We start from the raw sequence: 24321 nt of genomic DNA on the forward strand, positions 1-24321 counted from the left end.
TCAACTGCATTGCTGTGCAGTCCCAAAGGATATAAGGCAGTTTCAGAAAATGATCATATTGATTATACCATTGCCTAGACTCCGTTTTATTCTCTCTGCTGGTATTTGCTCAAAGGCACTACATTTTATAATTGCCAATGACTCAACATAGCAATTCTCATTCCAAATATTGAGGCTTTGATCTTAAGAAAACAAATGTGTGAACTAAACTAAGTCTGTAATTGCAGTTTTTGTTGACCCCCTTGGTACCATCATGTCAGTGCAGTCATGATTAGGCATTAGATTGTGTTTGCCCTTTAAACCTAATTATTGCACACTGAATAATACTTAGACCTGAAAGAGGAAGCTAAATTGAACAAAGAGGCAGAAGGACTCACTATCAGCACTTTCTTTGGTAATGTTAAAATCCAGTTAGCCTCTTTGCAATTGTGATCATAAGAGGTTGAAAGCACCACAATGTTCTGATTTAAAAATGATCTTAATTCTGTTTAATTTGTTGTCTAACAAAATAGTTAGTTAAAACATTTGTGTTGTTCTTTCGGTCACTTACCAGTAGAAAGGTCCGAGTGAATTGTTAGAAGCTGCAACATTGGAACAGCAGAAGATCGCTCATGTTAAAAAACTAAAATATATACACAAAAGAAATTTCAAATTGAGTTAATTCAAATAGTTATTTGACCACGATCTTTGAATTAGCTATTATTTTATCCCAGTTTTCTTTGTCTGGGAAATTATTGGGCTCAAAACAGGAAAGGATTTATAGTTAAACTTCACTATTTATTCTATCAAACAACATTTTTCTCCTAACATGACCTTTTTCCACTTCTTTCTCTTGTCTGTTATGCTTTTATTCTTTTATGCTTCTCTGTATTTTCCTTCTTCATCTCGTTTTCCTCCATCATTCTAACCGTTTGTCCTTTATCCATTTTGGTCCCCAGATGAGATTGAAATGCTGGAGCGCCTCTGGCTGTCAGGTATCTGCCATAATGACAAAATTGAGGTGATGAGCAGTAAACTGGACATTGACAACATGGCTGGGGTCTTCTACATGCTTCTGGTGGCTATGGGCCTCAGTCTGCTGGTGTTTGCATGGGAACATTTAGTCTACTGGAAACTGCGCCACTGTATGGCCACTAGTTCTGGGAAGTTGGACTTTCTCTTGGCAATTAGCAGAGTAAGTATTTGTCTGCTATTTGTTTACTTTCACCATTTCTGCATGTCACACTCACTAGCATTTCACATGTCACCATTTTGATGTGAAAGCACAGATATGTCTAAAGTGCAATAATTTTAAAATTCTATATATTTTTGCTGTTTTGACACTGAAAATGTCTCTGATTTGTTGCCATATCTGGAATCAAACGTATTTCGGTGCCAGATACAGTTGATCAGAGTAAATACAAAAAATGTGTCCAAAATAAGGATTTCATTTATAAAGAAAAAGTTATAGAAACCAACTTGGACCTATTTTATTTGAAGATATGTGGAAAAAGATATGCAGTTTTCTACAGATTTTGTAAATACAACCCAATGATTTTGCAGTTTTATTTGCTAAACTTGTTAACTTTTAATAGAACCAGTTTTTGCTGCAATGTATTGTATTATTAAAAATATTTATTTTTAACAGAAAGGCTAAAGCTTGGGCAGATTGGACGTGCAGCACCTGAAAACACTCATTCTCAAATCTTGACACACTTTATCAAAAAAAAAATTTATGTTGATCTCACTGGATTTGGTTCAGTGAATTTTCTTCTACATATTAGGGTGATTTTTGCCAAAATGGAAACAGAATGTTGCTCGACTTTCTTTTAACAATGGCTCTAATTTGTGCAAATTATCCATTAAAAGCAGATTTGCAAAGTGCACACCTTATAGTTGAATCATAAAATCTCCTGCAGAGATCCTGCCTGAGTGGAGGATCTCTAGATGGATCTGCAGCTCTTCCAGAATTACCATGTGTCTCTTGGCTGCTTACGAAATGAATGCTCTCCTTGCCCAGTTTATGTGTTGATAGGCTTACAGTTGTGCCATATTTTTTCCATTTTCATATAATAAATTGAACAGGGTTCTGTTAGATGTTCAAAGCTTTGGACATTGTTTTAAATTGCTTTAAATTTCTCTCAACGTTCATCTCTGATCTGTATCTTGTTTCATTTGAGGATTAGAGGAAAGAGGGCTAAATACAAACTCATGTCACACTTTTCTTATTCTTATTGCAGGACGTGTTGAAAATGATGTTTCTCTCTTTGCACTAGACAGTTGTAGACTAATTTCTGTTGTTCATAACTTAAAATCAACAAATGCATTAATGTTGGTTGATTCATGGCCACACGTGGAAAGGTTCAGAGGAATCTTGTAACACCATAGAAGGCACCGTAGATAAAAAATAAAAACTATTGTGATAGTACCTGTTAATTTAGAAAAATGTGACAGACAGACTTTAGTTCAAACTAGAACATATATTGGAAACAGTATTTTATTTCAGTTTTAACCAGTTCAACTTCTATTGATCCATCACTAAAACTCTGTATATAGACTGTAGCTATGTGTCAATTTTAGGCAACAGTTTGTGGATCTGTATTGTCTTAGAAGTAAATCAGTCAACGTTTCTCTGTCTCTTAGGGCATGTACAGCTGCTGCAGTTTTGAGGATGAAACAGCACCAGGTGGATCTAAATCTTTGCCTTCACACCACCACACAGCAATGGTGACTGTTCCATCACAGCCACATGTAGTTTCAACAACTGTGACCAACCCAGCAATTGCAATGGCGCAACAGCAGCAACAACCACAACAGCAGCAACCACCACCTGTCTACAAAACACCTCTACCAGGCTCTCCTCCCACTGTGGTACATTCTGGGTCAGCTCTGGGTTCTTCTAACCCCCCCATTGCTGGTGCCCCCCTCCCTTGCTCCACTTTCCTGCCTCGATCAGATCGAAGGTTGGCAGTAGTGGATCGCTGGAGGTTGCCTAAAACTGCTACAGCCACCAACCCCATGGCTGTGAGAGGGGGCATCACTGACATGGGGCCGTTTGCTCAGAAAGTTCCACAAAACTGGGCTACAACTGCTGGAGGGGGTGGGGGACTCGATGGCTATAAGAGATATTATGGTCCCATTGACCCTGAGGGACTGGGACCCTGCATGGATCAGCAAGCAGGATCCCAGACCCCCAAGACTATGCCAAGGGGCCACCCCCAGCCCCCTCCAGCAAGTGTGGCCTTCTATTCAGAGAAGAGCATGGACCACGGGGTGGGGAAGAAGGTGGTGGGAGGTGGCGGTGGAGGTCAGGGGAAAGGAGCTGTTAAACCTCTGGGCACCCCCAGGCTGCCTCCTAAGAGTCAGGCCCCTCTACCTCCTACACCTCCACTGCCACATCCCTCTCCCCCTCTCCCTTCATCCTTCTGGAGAAAGCGAAGGCCCAAGAAGCCCAAAGAGCCCGGGGGACCACTTTATGAGAACATTCTGCCTCTAGGGCGAAGGGGAGGAGCAAGAGATGGAATGAGGGAAGGAGGAGGAAGAAGGACCCGCCCGCTTTCTCCTCCACTGTCACTTCCTATACCAGTTCCACTGAGCCCCTCTTATACTCCTCCTTCTCCTTCTGCATCTTTGCACTATACGTCCTCATCCTCCACGTCAACCACCTCATCAACGTCAACGTCTTCATCTGCCTCATCTTCCCGCTCCACCTCTCCCACCTACTCTTACAGCTCCTCCAGGAGCACACGAGACAGGACTGGAGGAATTGATGGAGAGGACGACGACGATGATGAAGATCTGACAGAAGAGTCAAGTCTTCTCCTTGGGAGGGGAAGAGAGAGGGAGCGCTCTATCATTCGACCACGTTCCCTTAGCCACGGGCGCTTGCCACCACCAATTCCCCCTAGGAAACCACGCACATCTTGGGGCGACAGAGAAAGAGAACGAGAAAGGGAACGAGGTGGGAGCCAACTGTCTCAGCTTCAAGAGTGGTGGGCAAGCTGGAGTGAAAGGGAGAGGAGAGGAACAGGTGGAGAAACTGAAAGGCTGAAAAGGGAAAAGAAAAGGAGGAAAGAAAAGGAGAAAGAGAAGAAGAAAAAGAAAAAGAACAAAAAGAGAAAAAAGAGAGAGGAGAGAGAAAGAGAGCGGGAGAGAGAAAGAAAGCGAAGGAAGGTGAAAAAGAAGAAGAAGAAGGCATTAAAAACAAAGAAAAGGAAAAAGTCTACTGGGGGAAAACGATCTGAGCCGGAAGACGGAGATGGAGAACAAGAAAGGGAAGGAGAAGCTGAGAGAGAAAGAGATGAAGGGATACAAGACTACTCTTCTTTTTCTGCCCAGTATGGAAGCACGTTTGGAGAGAAGGGGAGAGATTCATGGGAAGGAGACAGAGAAAGAGGTAGGGGGGAAGATGGAAATGATAGGGACGAGGACAATGGAAGAAGTAGGGAAAGACGTCCCAAATCCTCACGCTCTCATAGACGTCGAACCCCCAATAAGCGCTACTCTAACTCTAATAAATTTCCTGCTTCTGTTAAATTTTGGATGAATGGAAGAGGAGATAACTCCAATACCACTCCAGTATCCCTCCACCCACTTCTTCCATCATCCAAGCGGCGAAAAAGTGGAGGGATTGAGAGAGAAGATAGTACTAGAGTTGGTGAAAGACGTCCTTTGTTAATGCATTATGAAAAAGAGAAAGCACAGACAAGAGAAGGGCTGTCTTTCCATGAATGGGACTCAGATGACGATGATGATGATGATGATGATGATGACGATGATGATGAGGAAGAGAGAGACAGAATGAGGGACCGGGGAGAGGACAGGGCAAGGAGGGTAGGTAGAGGGGCTGTCTCTGAGTCAGAAAGAGACAGAGGAAGGGTGGAGGACAGCTACTCAGATGAGGGTTCTTCAGGAGAATTTGGTCGTTTTGAACGATACTGGGAAGAAAGTGCAGGAGGCACTGGCACTGGGATTGGAGGCATAGGTGGAGGAGGCTGGTTCTTTGGTACCTATCCCTCTAGAGAGAAAGGGGGAAGTATCAATAGTCGAGATGATTCGTTATCGGGAACTCGGGCAGAGGGATGGATTGGTGCTGATTTCTGGGGATCTGGGCCAGGAATAGGTTGGGCATCTGGTGGAGGGAGTGGAGGGCTTGGCTCACAGTGGCCACCACCCCCAACAGCCTTCCCTCCACCTAGAAGATACTGGTCAATGGACAAAATTCCTGTGAAGGGAGAAAAAAAGTGGAAGAGCGGTGGTGGAAAGAGAAAAGGACGAAGCAGGGAAAGACTGGATGAGGGAGGACGATCAACTCTGTGTTCCTGCAGCCTTTTCCCACAGCCCCATCCTTATCCACATCCCCATGGCCGTTCACAAACTTCTAATTCCAAGAGAAGAGCATCAGCACTTTCCCATAGCCAAGAAGAGCTTCTTCCCCACTGCCACAGCTTCAGCGGGGGTTCTCGTCCCAAACCTTTGCCTCCCAAACCAGATTCCAGTCAAGCCAAATCAGGCAGCCAATCTAACCTCAGCCTCAACACACAGCCGACAGACCATCAGCCACAGCCCTCACCATCGCCACCGCAGCAGCCATCTTTGTCACCCACCTCGCTCCCCATGCCCATCGTACCTCCACCCTCCTCAGCCTCTGTCTCGCCACCAGCAGGGGTAGGGATGGCAGGTCCGGCTCAGGCTTCAGCCAGTGCCAAACTCCAATATCAGAGACTGCGCTCTGTGCCTCAGCCACGGAGGTTCTACTCTCCCCACCTACCACTCAAAGCCAAGAGCCTGTGCTCACGTCGAGGGTCAGCCCACTTTTCCAGCCTGGAGAGTGAGGTATGACAGGGGGAGACGAGAGAGGGAGACGTGGGAGCAAGCACTAGTGCTGCTGAAAATCTTGGTGCCATGGCAGCTGGAGACAGGGACGACACCAGAGAAATGGCTGCCTTGGTGACCTTAGGTAATCAGTTAGCAAGCATCACTACAGGAACAAACATGGACAGAGACTCTGTTGCTAACAATACTCTCGGTGAGAGCGACTCTTCTGCCACCCGCTCCATTGTACGCGTTCTTATGAGGGCGACAGTGAGGTGCCACACCAGGGTGAGCTACATCCGTCTGGATGGTTCCTACGATGAAGAGAGTGAAGGTGAGGCTGCATCACCGGGGACTTCGACCCCAGAACTTCTCTTATGCTCTGAACTGAGCTTTGTGATGTCATCTTCGGTCCTTCGCCCCTCCCCAAATCAAAACTGTGGATAACGGTAGTCTCCAACTTGTGAGTAATGATGTCATGTTTGCACACATACACACACACACACCTACACGCATGCATGCACACACACCCACACACGCCTGCACGCACGCAGACACGAAAACACACAATATGCTCAAAACGTCTCCCTCCCTCTGGCTTTGAGTGGAATGAGGAGAGACCCACCTTCTCTCAAAAGAGGCCAGTGTTTGGTCATCATCTGGCTTCCTGTCCTCATTGGCTGATGGCTTTTGACCTGGACTGGTGGACTGCTTCTTGGTGTCTTCTTCCCTTTTTTAAGATAAGCAATGCAGTCACCTCTCGTTCACTTTCTGCCTGCTCACATTTCAATGGACAGTGAGCACAGTGCTACTTATTTGCCTTTTGGCCTCATGATACCATCAGACCCATCTAGCTCTACCCCAGGACCATCTATATGATGTCATGTTTTACTAGATACCCTTTTAACCAGTCAGACTGAACAGAAACTTCTTTTTCTCTACTGCGTTGGAGCTTGTCATGACACCTCTGGTTCAACTGGAAAATATTACTAAGTATTAAAGATTTTGAACAACAAACTCATCAAAAGAGGAATAACAACATGAAGAAAAAAGACATGTAGCAGAATTTCTTTTCATGTCTGTCTATATATTTATTTTTTATTCAGACCTCTCTCCCTAACCCCTCCTTTTTATTCTATTAATATATTTCTCTGACTGTCTTAGTGTTTTAATAAGTAGGAGGCTGGATGTGGCTAGTGTTGGAAGTGGGAATGATTTCCAAAGCAGTGCCAAAATTTCACCCAAATTTTGAACTTCATCACAATCATATTTTTTTCTCTCCACACGTAAGCAACTCTTAGCTCAGCCTAATCTAAGGGAATTTAGGAGTTGATTAATGTAATATCTGTAATTGGCACTAGATGGCTGCATAATATTTAAATACAGTCTTTGAAACCTTGGTGCAGGAAGCTGAAGATCATTCAAGTATCTGTAGATGCATTACAAACAGCAAAGAGGGTGCAGCTTCGGACATAATTGGTTCTATGAAAGTGTCCAGTCAGGGTTTATTCCAACACATTTTCAAGCCCTCTTTAGATTTTAATATATGTTGCCACCATTCTGTGTCCTGGTTGAGCCGGTGGATGATGGATTATCTGAAGCACAATTCCTCATTGTATTTTTTAAGACGTGTTGCCACAAGTGTAAATGCAGGTAACATATTTTGCTGATATAGCTTTAACAATAACAATAAGCTTCACTGTAACCGAGAGTCAAACAGTAAAATACCAAGACACTTATGCTGAGGTAGTCATATGCTTTATCTACTGTCTTTTTTGGCAAATAAGGCAGAACGACTTACTGTGAATGTTTCCAGGTGCGTCCTCAGAAGCTGAGCCTTCATTGAATGCAGTTGATGATGATAACTTGCATTGTCAAGATTTTTAGATGGCTATTTGACTTAAAGCAATATTCCCATCTTTAATATGACAGGGATGCAATGGCACATCATTCTATTTGCTTTTTGTCTGATTTAAGCAAGATAAGCTGTTTGACACAAGAGGTAAAATTAACCATATCTTCATTCGTAGTTAATATGTAACTAGTTAAGCCCTACCTCACGCTAATCTGGATATTTTTCTGTTTCTGCACCTCCCGTACACTTGCAGACACCTTTTTGTGAAAAAAATAGTGACTCTTAAGCATTGCAACAGGGCCCACTTTGAACCTGCAAAAAAGAAAAAGAAACACATAGGCAGTGGAGCATTTTTTTTTCTAATGGAATATGTCATATATAAATATATCTGTCTCGTTTTTTCTTGACTCTTCTTCCATTAAATGTCAAATGTAACTGAGAGGAACGGGTAAACAGCTTCACAGAAGACATGACCTGTAATTGTTTAGGTGGATTTTTTAGTCATGCTCAGGTTATTCTTATTTTGAACTTTAGTTATTCTTGATATGCTTATTCCCTCCTGTTAGAGATGCATAGTTATTACAGCGGTTTTGATTAGATTTTTGCAGATGCCATTTTTTTTCTTTGAAATGACAGGAAATATAACTTCTAAAAAAACGACTGAAGTAGGATAATAGGGCCAAAATTTACAGCTCTCAACTTCAATTGACAAATTCTAATAAATTGCTACATGTTAAACACAGGGTAGTGATATGTAGCATGGTACCTTCTGTGCCACAAGCCATCCACCTTTTAGCTGTGCCAGCGCTATTTTCTTAACTTTAGTATATCTACTTCATGTCTCACACTAAGACCAGCCACAGCCCAGCCATTCGTCTATTGTAGTTGAATGTAGCGTTGAACTGATGTAGCAAAAGAACATCTACTTACTTTATAGCTTCTTTTTTTTTTATTTGGATGCTGTTTATAAAGGCTTAAAGGACGGGACAAAGGGGAGGGAAATGACCTGCCTTGCGAGGGGCTGTGCATCGTGTTTGTGCATGTCGTCACAGATCAGAGGGTTAGTCGACCTTTTCACTTTCCCTTTTTTTCCCACTTCTTTGGCCTTATAGAGGCCAGACTATACCTTTTATCTGCATACGGATTGCTTTTCTTTTGTACCTCTATGTGGGGCAGTTTTTGAAAAAATGTGTTTTAGAGAAATGCGTTTGCTGTTTCCCATCATTTGGAAAAAGTCCCAGACTATTTGCATGATTCACTGAATGAAATTGTCAAGATTTGTAGTTTGAGGGTTGGTTTAGGTCGGGTTGTAGGTATACTAGGAAACCAGGACAGCCACCTTTTGGTGAGATAATAAGCTCGCTCTGCTCTGCACCCCAGCAGCGGAAACCACAGCAACAGCCTGACTGTTTCCTGTGTCATCGAACACAATTATTTCCAACCAATTAACAGGGCTTCAACCTGGTGTGTCATTGAGCATTATCGATTTCCACTGAGGCACTAATACTTAAGTCTGTGACTGCATGAACACAAATGACTCTTAAAAACCCTCTGGCTTATTTTTTATTTATTTAATTTTATGCTGAAAAAAAAAGAATATATTGAAATATACTATGTTTTTGAGAATGTACCATGTTATACTGTGATTTAACTGAGATATTTTATTGTATTCAATCATCATTTGAATTCTATCATTTATCTATAAAGAAATATATATGTACAAATAAATATATACATATATATACATACAGGTATATATATATATATTAGTTCAGTTTGGTATATTTGGAGGAAGTGTTAGATAAAATAGTTTTAATGTTTTAGCTTTGTAGCAATTCTAGACTCTGAAATCATTTTTGAATTTTGATTCCTCCTATATGACTGTGAAGACATTAGTGCCTGTGACAAAAAAGACAAGTAAAAGTCAAAAACTCTATTCATCTGTATCTACTATGGCTATCAGTCCGTCACACCTCTAGTACTACCTAACATTACATTTTCTTGTTTTTTTTTTTTTTGCTTTCTGCTATTTTTCTCTTCTCTTTGGCTGTCTTATTATCAACCAGTGGACCACTCATGTCTTTTAATTTCAGCCACATGCTGGTCACATCTCTTTGTCCATCGACCTTTGTCTTTCTTTCATTTTGGATCATGTTCTTTTTAAATCAAATCATCCCTCTGTCTGTCTCTCACTTAGCAAAAAACAGAGACCAGTAGATACTGTGTTCTTGCTCCTTTTGGACTGATTGTTGATGATGGCAATGATGACGATCAACTCACTGATTGATAAAAACAATTCATGAACAATGTTACTAGTACTGATGTGACTGACGTGTGTATTTGACGACCACACCACTGTAGCAAGTCTGGGCTGTACCGCACCACCAGCAAGCAAGTGGGGCCTCAGTTTTAGGTAATGCAGCCTAAAGTTCTTCATATTATCCACCGTGCTGGTCTAATATGTTTGAACAGTGTTGAGCTTGGTAAATTGGAAGACAAAGTTGAAAAAAAAAAGGCATTCTGAGGGGAAGTATCCAAACTGAAGTGGCAAAATATTCTTACCCCATGAATATTCTCACATTTTGCAACTACAAACAGCTATTAGTTTTAATGGGGATGAATAATGCTTGATGGACCTACAGAAAGCAGTGCATAATTGTGAAGTGGAAAGAGCTTGATAAATGTTTTTTTTTTTTTAGATGTTTTTACAAGTAAGAAATCTGTGCATTTTTTTATTGTCCTTTTTAATCTGATATCCTGAAATAATACCCGGTTTACTGCTACCACAGAGAAGTATTTTTTGGGTTTGTTTCTAGTAGTTTCTGCCCTTGTTTCTTAGCAAAAGAGTTTAATGTCAGCCAGATTGGATGGATAGTGTCTGCGAACATAAAATTTCACGTCTTGCCACAGTTGGATTTAAATTTGGGCTTTGACTAGGCCACTCAAACATGTATGTTTTGATCCAAACCGCTCTATCTGTATGTTCAGGGTCATCATCCTGGTCAAACTCCATTTAAGTCTCAAGTCTTTTGCAGCCTCCAACACCTTTTTCACCCATCAACTCTGACCAGCTTTAATATCCTTGCTGAAGAAAAGCAAGATGTTGCTAATACCATGTGGCACAGCGTGGGCAGTGTGTGAAGTTTTAGTCTGTTCTTTGGTGTTTGTGATGATGCTTGTTTATAAATATTCTCTGACAAACCTCTTAGGCTTGAGGCATTTGGTTGCACTGATTTTTATTAAGGGCTATCAGAGTAAAGGGGGCTGAATACAAAAGCAGGCCACAACTTTCAGGTAAACATTTTGCATCCACTTGTCAACTATGCACTGCTTTTTGTTGGTCAGTCAGATAAAATCCAAGTATAATATTTTGAAGTTTGCAGTTGTATCATGATAGAATATGATCAAGGGCTATGAATACTTTGGCAAGGCATTTCTGCTGAATATACAAATCTAGACTGGACTGGTCATGCATGGAATGTGGTAGACGGTTGGCACATTATAAAAGTATGTTTAATTAGTTAATGCTCTCTTGCATGTTATTCTAGAAGCATTTTTTTTAAATCACAGATGGACTGAAACCAGTCTCTACAAGTTAGCCAGCAGTTTTTTTACTTTGACTGTTTCACATTCAGCAAAGTCATGATTTATTGCATGAGCACAAGTCAACGGTTGACTGCAGCTTGACTTTGCGACGCTCTCTTTTTCTTGCTTTTCATTTCCCACAGTTTCAAAAATGCACACACACACTTTTGCTGTGCATGTTACTACATAATGGACTCATCCGCCAGGATCCTCAACCTCTTAACACTCAGCTGCAATTGAAATTAGTGTCTCGTGTAGTTTGATTAGCCCATATGAGCTTTGCAGAAGCTTAAAAATCATTCGATATCAACTCCAGTTTTTGCCACTGTCCATTAAGTAACATTTAGTCCACCTGAAGGGGCTGAGACCCTTCACAATAAATACACCACTTGTTTTGAGTTGTCAGTCTCTGTTTTTACATACCTTTAGTCTGATGTTTTTCCTTGCCGTTTCTCATACATCAGTTTCTCTTGGGGCTGTCAAAATCAATTTGTTTTCCCATTTCTGTCTTGCTTTCTCTGTAATTCATGTTTTTTGTTGTAATGTGCTCTGATTGATTAGATTATCTCTTTGGTAAAAAGCAAAGTTTTGAACCATCCAGTCCAGTCTAGAACAGTGTGCTCCGGGTCAGTGTAGGACCAGAGTTTCTAAGAGATCCTAATGCAGCCTTAAGCTCATCTTCCTCTCTATCTATCAGCCCATGACCTGTTAACCAATATGTGTAGTGCTCCAGAACTCAAACAGGGTCCTCATAGGCTGAACTGGCCATGAACTATATCAAGGAAACATAGGAGCATCACACATAGCGCCTATCAGGTCTCGGGTGTGCATGCTGCACTGCAGAAAGCTTACTCTGTTGCAGTTGCTGTGAGCGGGGCACATATATCTCCCCACAGAAAGCAGCGTGTGCTCTCCCCATCGTACAAGGCCCAGTTTTGCTCTAGTAACCTTGCCAACACCACAGGCCTACTTACAGGTTGCTACGGCGAGTTGCTAGAAGGGTGATGTCGCTCCTAGCCCAGACTGGTTTGGTCTTTGCCCTATTTCAAATGTGTTAGTTTATTTGACATTGTCTGTCTGGGGTGGGGCTGGAGGGTCAGTGCTGCACTTACTTCCTGAGAATTGCTTCATAAAATATGATTCTCTCTAAATATTGGTAGTAGTGCTGTGTTTCATTCCATTTCTTTTGTCACATGCAATTATGAGTAAGAGTTTTTGTGAATGCGTCTCTGCAGTGTCTGGTTGAACGCGCCTGTTAACCTTGAGAAGGTATTTTCTGTACAAGCTCTTAGTCGTTCAGACAAAAAAAGAATGTCAGGGAAATCAAAGAGTTGTTTCTGTGGTGTTATGACAGTGTGCCAGCATATCCGTGTGTATGTGTGCATGCTTGTAGCAAGATTTTTCAGATGTTTCCAAGTTCTTGACAGACTTTTTTTTCTTTGATCTTGCAAGAGTGGACCAAATATAATCTATTTCTTTTTTTTCCCTCAAAGAGACCGAAGCACTCTCGGCCTGAGAAGTGAGTGACCAAGTCAGAAACACCTGAACATCTTGATGGATGCTACACCACATACATCACACACGTTTTACTAATGAGAGTAAAACATCTTTAGCTTTTACTTTATTGAACAAATGTGTTTCTTTTAATCTGAAAAGAAACAGATGTGTGTGTGTGTGTAAGTATGTTAGTCTGTATGCATGTATGTAAAAAAAAGCAGCTCAATCAAATACTAAAACATGTCTTAATACATACCTGAGACTTCGTAATCAGTCAGAGTGCGGAGGGGATCTTAAATGTGTTTTGTTCTGCTCCCTTTGCGCCTGCGATCCACTAATTAGCCATGCTTTGTTAGTGTGATGGGTGAATGGCTAATTGCATTGTGAGGCCTCCATGTGTACATGCAGTAATGACTTAACGCTCTAATAAGATTGAGATACAGGCAGCTGGATCACAGGCTCCCCAAACACTGATCAGAGGTCAGTACTATGCTTTTTCTCTAATGATAATCATAAGAGAGTGTGGGAGATAAGCTGATCCTTGATCACCCAAAAGGGATTTAGATTGCTTTCATTTGGATCCATCACAAATCTTAGAGGTAAACTTAGATGAATGTGGTGTAATTTTTTAATGTGATTTTTCTGAGTACAGTGCCCTCATTCCCTACTAGAAATTAGATAAACATCTTAAATAAATTAATCTTTTACAACAGAAATGTAAACCCAAACTGGAAGAAATAGAATAATAAAACTTTTAATTTTGGTACATTTATTTTGTGAAGAGGAAAACTATCATATTTAGAAGTATTTGTTTAAACACTTTATCGGTGCAAAGATCATTAATATGTTGTGCGAGCCCTTTTGGCATTTGTACAGACATGTATAATTTCTTATGCTCTCATCTTCTCAGCACTTCACAGGTTGTCTTAAGGCTAGAGACTGAAATGGTCCAAAAGGAAGGTTGATAAAATGTCTAGTGGACAAATGCTGCCTTGATTTGGACATGTGATCTTAACAATTCTCCTGTATGAGCCGTTTTCAGCTCAGTCTTTGATGCCATGAACTCTGACAAATTTCTCAGAACCTTTATAAAAGAAACAAGCCCACAGTATAATTGCATGAGAAGGGCATGAAATGTTTCTACACATATTCTTCATTTGTTTCACCAGTCTGTCCTGCAACAAAACAGCCACACTGCATAATGTTGTCATTCCTATACTTAAAAGTTGGAATAGTCTGCTCAGGCTTGCAATGGGTGTCATAACCAAACACTTACATTTTTGTTTCATCAGACTACAGAATGTAAGTCTTTGTCCCTGATTGTGTCTGCAAACTGCACAATAATCTGGCTTTTTATCTTACTTTTTAAGTCTTCCTCCTGTCTGAGTAGCCTTTCAGTCATGGCGAACATCACTGCAGAAACACAATCTTACAAAGTATGTAGGTCTAGTTTCAAGTGCAACCTCTCTGTACACTTAAGATAAAACAAAATTAATGTACAAGTAATTTTTCAGGAAGATATAGGAGCTTGTTTTAAGTCAATCATTTTTAAATATTTTTATGTGCTAAAATAATTGCACTAGAAACTAGACAAAAGTACTTGGTCATGTTTTGTTTTTTTGCAGTGCATGACTTGTTACATTGTGTTCTCTTACCAGCTTCAGCCAGCGTCTTTAAAATGTATTTTACTTTTGTTCTGGATTGTTGCATCCCAAAACGTTTTTGTCTGTGATATAAAACTGTCTCTTTATTGAATGCTATTATGGTTGGGCATTTCCCTGGTGTTTATACTACTGCAAAATATTTTTGAAAAAATGGAAACGGAGTTTTCTGGCATCGCAAAACCAGACTTATGTCAGTCCTCAATATTCCAGAGTTCCATCTGATCATTTTGTTCTCCAGCTTTCCTCCTTGCTACTGCATCCTCAAGCACTCTGTCATTTCACTTCCAATAAATCTCTCTCTTTTTCCCTCTCTCTTTCTGACAGACACACACACATAACACATGCATTAAAGCAGATACAGTATGAAGTCACACACTCTTGTGACCAGTGTGTGCTGCATTCCTGCTGAGGTGCAGCAGATTGATTCTGTAGTGATCTGCTGCCGGTTCCCTGGGGATTTGTAACGCATGCCTGCAGCACGGGGCTTAACACCCTCACTCTCTCTCCGTCTTTGTCTCTCTAATTTTATCTCGACGGATTGTCTCTTGCTTTGCAGTGCTGTGGCTTCGTCCTCCTGCACCTCGGCACCTTCCATCTGTTTTAGGAATCTGCTGCACACACCCTTCGTCTTTCAAGTTACAGTTGTGTTCTTCCTTATCGTGTTTTACTGTTCTTTTTTGCTAGAGCTTGCTCCTTGCAGTCTCAGAGGCATAGGTTTTTCACTGTATTCTGTTGATTTATTTCCCAATGTTTCTTCCATTGGTTCCCTTTGGCAAACTACACATGATGAATGTAGGCATTTTTTCACATACAAATGTTTATCTTTCTGAAATGTTTCTAAATTCTATATAACTGTCAGCTTGTATTGGCTCGCACTTCACTTTCATGCACTCAGCACATGTGAAAATTATGTTCTGTTTCATTTTCATCATGTGTGCAGGGCCGCGGGCGTCTACAGCTCATCAACTTGATCTCTGGAGTTGGAAAAAACATCCAAGCATCCTTTCATCTCATCCTTTTTATAAGCTATATATCCGGTCTCTTGTTTCTTCTGTTTTCACATGAATCTCACTGGGCCGCAGCCAGAGATAAATGACCGAACGGAGGCTCAGCTGATACCACCAACTTCACTGGTGTGTGAGAAGCAAACATTTCAAATGTGTATGTCCATGTCATTTTTCAATTCATAGTCTGTTATCTAGAACCTTATTCAGTTCAAATTCACAGGAAAAAATACATAAGCAGTGATCCAGGATTACTTTCTGCATTAGCTTAAAACCTCTGGCTTAATGGCTCCTTTCAGTACATAGAAGTGACTAAACATAGCAGCTCTGAGCCAGGAGTCTTTTCCATCAGGAAGGAAAAACAACGAGGGTACACATTGTGACTAATAGTAATGGCTTCATTTATGACAACATTCGTGCTAAGCAAACAGAAAAACTGAGAGTCTTTCGACCATGGTTATGATATACTACACAAAGAAACATTTTCTTACTTATTTTGAAAGTAACTGTAGCCTTAAATGTCTGTCATATAATGCCTGATGGGACTTTTATGCTGGTGCTGGCAGGGTTGTTGATTTCTCTAAATGTTATAGCCAGATGTTGCATTTTGTTGACTCCATAAAGCCGTGATAACTAACAATACAGTTTGTAAATCCTTGATCTTGAAAGTTCATTTGACAGATTGTAAAATAGATTTTGAGTTTCCTCCATTACACATCCAGGCCACTATAATTATTTATGATTCTCCCTTGTTTGTCTTGTGGTGTGTCTGTCTGTGTGCCACCTGCCCAACGGGAATTCATCCTAGAAAACTGGGATGAAGTTTAAGATATCCACAGACTTTACCTTGTTCTCCTCTCGCCTCATTATCCAATCGCCCCCCCTTATCCTGAATTCCCCTGCCCTCTCGCTTTCATCCTTCCCCTCAAGCGCAGTTTGTTCACAACATCCTCTTGCTTCCTGCACCAGACGCTTTAGCAGCCCACAGTTGATGCTTTAAAATTTCTTTAGTGTGATGCTGACTGTGAATGGTGATATGTTTCAATGTGCATGGCTGGTGTGTTTATATAAGCAACCTTCTGGATTGGCTGTGAATTCGGACCATTTATATTGACAGAATCTGACCAAATGTTAGGAAGAGAAATAAATCATCCATTTTTCTGTTGATAAAGGCCAGCATCATAATTTCCTTTACTGGTCCAGGTTTTAATAACAGCATACATTTGTTATGGGTATTTGAGCCAAAAATGTGAGTCTGTGTTTTCTATGAATCATTAAACATGATGCAGACTTTGTTTCTGTTTTTTTTTTTCCATTAGTTTGTTTTTGGCAAGCTAAATGAGCTCTAAATTAACATACAAAACAATTTGTTTGGTCACATTGTGATCAGTTAACCTTCACAAAATGCAGATTCTTTATTTTTTATTTATTTTGATTGCGAAAGTTTAAAAAATATATAATATTTTTTAAACTTTCGCAAACTTTTTTTTTTTACTTTTTTTAAACTAAGCCAGAAACTACACACAAAAACTAATTCAACACTTTCATTAGTTGTTCTAGGTAAATAATTTTTTACGGTTGGTTTTTCTTTTCTTTTTCAAAAAATATTACAACTTGTGATAGAGAATGAAATAAAAAAAATAGCAAAAATAACATTTTGGGGTGAAAACATCTACTTATTTCTTTTATTAAAAATAAAAGAAATACAAATTTATGATTCATGAGTTTTCAGTTCTATTCTATAAAATATGACGGCTCATGACTCCATGAATTACAAGTAGCTGCTCATTGATATTATTTTTTTTTTATTTTTTCATTGGAGTCAAGAAAAACTGCATTAACAGTGGTGTATGAGAAGCTTATAAAAATGACATGAAAGGTATCAGTTGTCAAGACAAGTCCAGATGATCTTAATTGGGGGTGAAAATTAATGTGATTAAAAAACAGCTTTGCACATCAGCAAATTCAATATCATATCAAATAAAGTTGGGTAGGAAACATCCAAAACTGGAAAAGATATAAATTGTCTGAATGCTACATTTGTTCATTTTGTTTTCATTTGGATTTCTGATTTTCCTCTTTTTTTTAAACCACAGCTTCTTGTTCCTAGTTTCTCTTATTCTGCTTTCTCCAGTTCCGCGCCTGATGAATATTCTCAATCAGCTCACCCGTTTCCCTCCACCAGAAGCCCTTCTCGCTAGCCAGTTCTCAGATCCTCTGTGCTACAGACTCCTTGTTCCTGGCATTGCTTTGATTTGGCCTGTGGACCTTCAGTGCCTCAGATTAATTATTAAAGCTTTGTGTTTTTGGTACCACCACCTGCCTGTCTGCCCACTCCTGGTTGCCTGCATTTCGATCTTTCAAAAGCTAATTCGAATAAGATTTCACCTCAACTTGGACTGGTTTGTTGTTTTAGCTTCTTGGGTTTTGAATAAGTTAAAAGTTAGGTAAGGTAAGTCATATTCTCCTATTTTTAGTTATGTGAAATTGAAAGCAGTAAAGCTAAAAATTTAATAACTTGTTGTAAATTAATTCAAAAGCATTAATTGTCATAGTAATATTATTATAATATCATACTAATATCTTGTTAAACTACTACAGTATGTAGCCAATTATTTTGTCATAAATAAAGGGGACTGGATTTCAGGGAAATCCCCTCAAAATATATTTTGGCTGCTGTTACTCATTTTGCTCATGAAGAACACATACGATTTTACAATTTAAAATTTCGTTTAAGACTACAATTTATCTGTTTAAACATATTTTTATAACACCCCCATAAATTATTACACTGTTGGCTAAACGATAATGTGTGAATAAATCAAAAATGTTGATTAAATTGGCCATTTTTACATAATTCATTACAGCAGGATGCTACATAGCTGAAGTTATGTCATAGTGACCTTTTAGGAAGAGGAATAAAGTGTTCATAGTAGAAAGAGGCTAATGACTGTTCCTGCTAGACTCTTTAAAACAAATCTAACTAAAAACGATTACACCAGAGCCAACCAATCATCTTTGTCCTTTTGCATGATGCAGTTGTTAAGCTTGTTGCCATTTTGCTTAAACAAACAACATTCAATTAGATTTACTTAGGCTGCAAACAGTGCCAGTCAGCCTGAACAGCTGAGTAACACCACCAGCGTTATTTCAAAACAACTGCATGAAAATAAAAACAGGCCATTGCAACAGTAACGAAGAGTTGCGTCTTCTGAATAGATGAGGAGCTATCTTTGTGAGGCAGAGCAGAGGGAGTATTTTCTTATTGTCACTGCTGCTATGAGTAGATCTTGGTCAGGCCGCAGCTCGACTGTTCGTCCAGGGGTAGGAGTCTGGACTTATTTCATTAGCATTGTGCCATTTGTATTCTTTGACTCTGTCTCAATGCGGTTTGTTGACATCCAAACCCTGTAAAGTGAATCATACACCAGTCCGAGTTACTTAAGATTAGGAATCTGTCAATGCTGAGTTCCAGTCCAGTATTTTATTAAATTTAATCCAACGAATGCCATGGATGCTTCAAAACTCTGTGGCTTTAAGGTGAAATGAAATATGACTACATGTCATCAGTTTTATACTTTATTTCCCAGGAACATTCTGAATGCTGCAGTCTCCTTTTTTCTTCACAATGGCAGATGTTTGTCACGACAGGTGTTGATGTAGGTGAGCTTCAATAAGTCAACATTTGGTTTACTAAATTAGTTGTGACAGCAGTAAGGAGAGTAGCTATTGGTTGTTGAAGTTGCTTGATGATCACCCAATTTACAATTGACTCTGTGCATCCAAATGTAAAAGATTACTTAGTGTGATACTGCAAAAAAAATTAGTAAAATTAACCCTCAGTTTAAAAAAACAAACATATTTAGCTTCTTTTACTGATTTGTTTTTTAATTTTCAGTAACATTTAGTTTCTCTGTCACACAATAAACCTGTTAAATTTACCACGTGTTGGATCAGATATGGGATCAGATACATTAGCAACAGTGGCAATAGGCAGAGTTGGTCACATGGTCAACATAAAGGGTGAAACAGGCTTAAACTCTAAGTGGAAATGCCAAATTTGAAAAAAAATAATTACTTGAAACATAATGCAGTTTCGCAAGAAAACAAATCTGTCTTGCTAAACATTAGCTGTGAAAAAAAAATGGCAATGCACCTTGCAAAGAGTGCAGATATCAAAATTAGGAAATCAAAGATGTAATAACGAATCCAAATTATTACCTGGGTTAAGATCAGGACATCCCCACATGAGAAAACATATCTGAAAACCAAGAATTGTTATATAGCAACCATCTGCAAATGTTAAACATCCTTACCTTTATAAAGCTGATTTGATTAGCAAAATTGTTTCTCATTTTTGTATACCGCTTCCACATTCAGCCTTGTTATTCCAGCCTTTGTTGCACTGAGAGGCGGGTCAGCAGTAAAACAAATACGAAGGGCAGGCATATTTGCTTCCACACTGAGAGTTTGTAGTCCATGTTGACAGACTATAATCGCTTGCCAAATGTCTCATCTGACTGGCTTTGAGGTTGGTTGCTCTCTTCCAAAAACATAGCAGACCCCACTCTTCATTAACAAAACAAATAGAAATACTCCCTACCAGAAAAACATGATAAACTGGCAAACAGAGCCACTTTGGTCCAGAGCAGACAAATTTAATAGACAGTTATGATGACCACAGACACCACTTCTCCCCTGATTCCAAGAACAACAGTTAGCCAAGTCAATTTACCTTAATTTCTTTGGAGGAGAAAGCCAGCCTGCCGGGTTGAAGCAGCAGCTCGATGCGAATGAGCGCTCGTTACATGATGATAGATGCATGTAATTGCTGAAGTGTTGATTGCTCCCCCCCCCCCAAAAAAAAAAGATTCTATCAGTGCAGAATTTTCTGTTTCATTAAGCCATGGTCAGAAATAATACAACAGCATTCTGTAGACCAAAAAAGAAAGATTGGAGGCCGATGGTAAGGAGCAATTTAGAGACACTTTAGTTTTAATGGTGCTTTATTAAATCTATTATTAATTAATTAATTAATCCTCACTTTTCTGAAGGCCCCTGTCACTGCTTTTAATCGTGCTGGCTGTATCAGTGAGTTTTTGCTGAGTGCGTGCTTTATGTTGTTTAATGCATCACTGGCTGGCTGTGCACCAGCTCACCACTTGCTTTTATGATCAAACACTGGAACCCACGCTTCGTTGGGAATGCAAAAGCGTCCTGATACAGACGCTTTAGAGTCACAGGTGCTGACTCATCTTGCCTGGAGAAGAAATGGAAGCTTTTTGTGTTTTGTTCGTAAAAGTGCTGTTTAACTTCAGTACCTCAGCTGGTATGTTTGTGACAATGTCACTCTTTCCTTTCCCTGTGCATCACTATGCATATGCATCCTCCTCATTTGTTTGTGACAAAGAGGAAGGATATGACTAATCCAAGATTAGGCTGATGGAGAGAGAGAGAGAGTCTTACGAGCCAGAAAATGATGTCAGTAAAGGCGGCTCGTTTGGTGAATGTCTGTGTGCAGGAAAGCCCCTATCATGCCCAATCAGCTGCTGTTTCTGCATGACTAATGCTGAAATAACATATCATTGTCAGACACGGCATGTTCACACAGCTGTTTCATTTTTTTCATCCACAGGCACTCAGCGATAGCCTTTGATGCACATACACACACATTTCTGCACGCAAACTCATCCTTATCTTTCTGGATGACACCATTTTGCTCTCTAACAATCTTGCTAATTATAATTGTTAATTAATTCTCTGCCTGTGTCCTCATCAGGAGACTAATAACCTACATTTCCATTAATTAGACCTTCAACCCCTCGCTCTCTCTCTCAGTCTCTGTGTCCCACACCAATCCACCCCATTGTCCCTCTGCTCGCCTGCCTCTGCTCCCGCCTCACAGGATCTGCTAAGGACCACATCCAGGCATGGACAGTGATTACTCGCGTGGGTGTGTGTGTGTGTGTGTGTTTGTATTTCTGACATTGAGAGGGCAAACACTTGTTCACTCTGTAGGGACTGAAATATGATTTGGTCCAAAACATCTTGAAAGCATTATGTTCTTTAGGCCTAAAGAAATTGACATTGTGGAAATATGGATTGTTTTTCTGTTGAGTTACATGTAAACATTAAAACTCTGCCTCTGTTTGATTTTTGGACCTTAATAAGTTTCCTTAAAGACCCTGGTGTTGAGTTTTATGGACACATGTGATTACACAGCAGTTACTGAAGAGCTGCCATATTTAAAGCTCACCAGCCAACAGAATCTAGTTGGGTTTTAGTTTTTGCTGTCCAAAGCACATGCAATGCCTTGACATCAGCAGGGTTTGTAATTATTGAACAACATGGTGTTCAATCTGAGCCTCTGCCGTTTGGCTCTGTGATGCCAAATATGTCAGTGTCTTGCAGTGCTGGTAACCTCTGCAAGACATAAGACCTGAACATAGAGAGCAGGAATTGTCTCTACCTTACAAAAAAAAAAAAAAAGCAGAGGAGAGGCTTCAATCTTTAATCTTTTACATTCTTGGTTTATTTTTTTTATGTGGAGAGACGTTCAGATTAATTTATACTCTTATTTTTCAAATTTTGTCACCAAAAAAAGTTATTTATTTCTTTGGGAACAAAACAATGCATTATTCTTATTCACCACATGTTACTTCTCTGTCTGTTAATAGTTTGAACCACCCCCACTTACCAGTAGGATTTAGCATTTTCCCACGATGACATTTCCCTGGTTAGAGTGCACAGTCAGAGGCTTCTTTGAGTCTGGTGAAGCATTTCTGACTTATTTTTTCAGAATTCTGAATCTGAACTTTTTCAGGACAGATGTTCATTTGAAATCTCCTGCTGTGCCTTTTAGAAAGATTCCCAGTGCCTTAGGAAGAGAAACTGGCCCACAGCTTTTAGCTGTGACAAGTGTTCACACCTAAAAGCTGTTTTAGGTCTGAACACTTTTGTTCAAAACAATAATTTTTTTAATACACTCCCTCCACCTTACCTTAATAAATACATTCAAATTGCTGCCTGCATTTTAAAAGGCTTGAATATTTAAAAGTTTAATTCCCTCCATCCATTGCTATCGTCTCTATAAATCTTGCTTTACTCCTCCCATTAAATGCTGAACTTATTTGACCGATGACCTTATTTGTAACATTTTTTCTTTGTGTGTGTATATTTACGATCGATAGCCCGCTATCCCCTCTCAGAAGGAAACTACCATTCCCTTTCGGCTCAGATGACCTGGTTTCAGTGCAGAGTGGGGCACTGTTGTGTTTATCACGTCACCACTTGTTCTGATCTCAGATCATTGATATGCAGTAGACATGCTGCCACTGCTCATTCCTCAGGCCTGGTGATCGTCTTGTCATTCAGATCCAAGCTCAGACCAGAACCAAAGTGAACATTCTCTGCCTCTGTTGTTGGATGTTTTCTGGTCCAAGCAGGGCTCTTTCTCTCTCCTTCCTCTTCCTCCTTCTGTTTGGCTCAATAGGAAGTGGGAACCAGTTGGCACTTAAATCTCCATACTGTACTGATTGTGGCAAAATGGCAGCTTCTGCTTCCTCCGTCCTCCTTGTGTGGTTCCCTCACCCTCTCCTGAGAGAAGTAACCCAGATTTCAAAATGAATCGCCGCCTATTCCCCTCAATCCTTCTCCTCTCTCTTTCTCTCTCTCACTCTCTTTCTCTACTTTTACCACCCTCTCTTTCTCTCTTATTCTCTCTCCATCTCTCATCCTCTTCCTCGTAAAACCGAATCAATCTTGGAAAGAGAATACCACCTCTCCATCTCGTACTCCCACTCACCCTGCCTCTGGGTTAAAGGATACATACCACTTCAATCCTGTGTTTGCTTCTTTAAAAACTTGAGCCACTCCAGTTGCCTGTTGCATTCATTTGAAGTTATGTTGTTCTTTTTCTTTTCTTGAGCTGCTTCTCCTCTCCTCGCCATATCTTTTCTGGCTTCTCTACCTCTTTTTTGGGGGTTTGTTTGTTATTTTTGTCTTGTCTGAGTTGACCAGCTACAGGTGCACCTCAAATTTTCAATTCAAGGCATTCAGACGAAGAGTCAAGGACAGGAAGAGGGGACGACTGTTTTTGGCAAGGATTTTCTTTCAAACTAAGGTATTTTAAGTACAGCTTGGTGCACATCTTTAGTATTTTCCATCACGTGTTTGTATCACTAAACCATTTTTAATTGTATTCATCTTTTTTAACTGCTTCTTTGCTGAGACATCATCATTTTATCACTTATTTTTTTAACTCAGTCTTATTTATTTATTCATTGGATCTCATTTGTCATTCAGCTGCATGCAACTCACTTCTTCCATCTAATATTTGCCATTTTGCACTTTTTCTCTGCACGTCCCATTCCCTGCAGACGCCCTCATGTTATTCTGGTCCAAACTTTTCTGCAGAAATAGGACTAATTGCTAATAAGGGCAGGCAGGAAGACGATGAGAAGATGCAGGCTCCAATACTGGAGCAGCTGGTGGGGTGTTGTTGACATGGCAACAGGAGGTAGTTGACATAACGACTGAGGTATGGGTGGGGGTGCGGGTATTCATAGCAAATGAGGGGTGCAGCAGGATGGACTGCCAGTATGTGGGACACACAGCAAGTAGAGCTAATTGTTTAGCTTCTCTGAGTTTCTCAGGAGACTTTTGTCTGTATTTGAATTAACCTTCCTGTCTCGTTCATCATGCCTCTCTCCTTCTTCTTTTCTTTCGTTTTGAACCTGTCGCTCTCTCTGCCATCCTTCCATCACCTTCTTTTTGATCTTTCCCTTCATCGCGCCACTCTGTCTCTGGTCTCTACCCTACATTCCTTCTTCCATTAATATCTCTCCTGTCTCCGCATGACCTATTACGTCCTTTGTCCTCCATGTCCTTGGCCTCCCCTTCTCCCGCCACCCGCCTTCCCCAA

The 24321-nt window shown here is 40.2% G+C and overlaps 2 protein-coding genes across 2 annotated transcripts in view; both read left to right on the forward strand.

The window, feature by feature from the left end:
• LOC129371520 (glutamate receptor ionotropic, NMDA 2D) overlaps positions 1-16740 on the forward strand; it is an 86064-nt gene extending 69324 nt beyond the window's left edge. The window contains exons 15-16 of the mRNA XM_055048123.1: positions 939-1174; positions 2623-16740. Coding sequence (XP_054904098.1) covers positions 939-1174; positions 2623-5820 — 3434 coding nt within the window. The 3' untranslated portion in view covers positions 5821-16740. The remainder of the gene's footprint in view (positions 1-938; positions 1175-2622) is intronic.
• A 458-nt stretch (positions 16741-17198) lies between these two features.
• Positions 17199-24321, forward strand: part of prkcg (protein kinase C, gamma) — a 31889-nt gene continuing 24766 nt past the window's right edge. The window contains 1 exon segment of the mRNA XM_055048124.1: positions 17199-24319. Within this exon segment, the coding sequence (XP_054904099.1) occupies positions 24280-24319 (40 nt within the window). The 5' untranslated portion in view covers positions 17199-24279.

The sequence above is a fragment of the Poeciliopsis prolifica genome, unplaced genomic scaffold (assembly GCF_027474105.1).
Source record: "Poeciliopsis prolifica strain line A6 unplaced genomic scaffold, Auburn_PproV2 SCAFFOLD026, whole genome shotgun sequence".
NCBI lineage: Eukaryota > Metazoa > Chordata > Actinopteri > Cyprinodontiformes > Poeciliidae > Poeciliopsis > Poeciliopsis prolifica.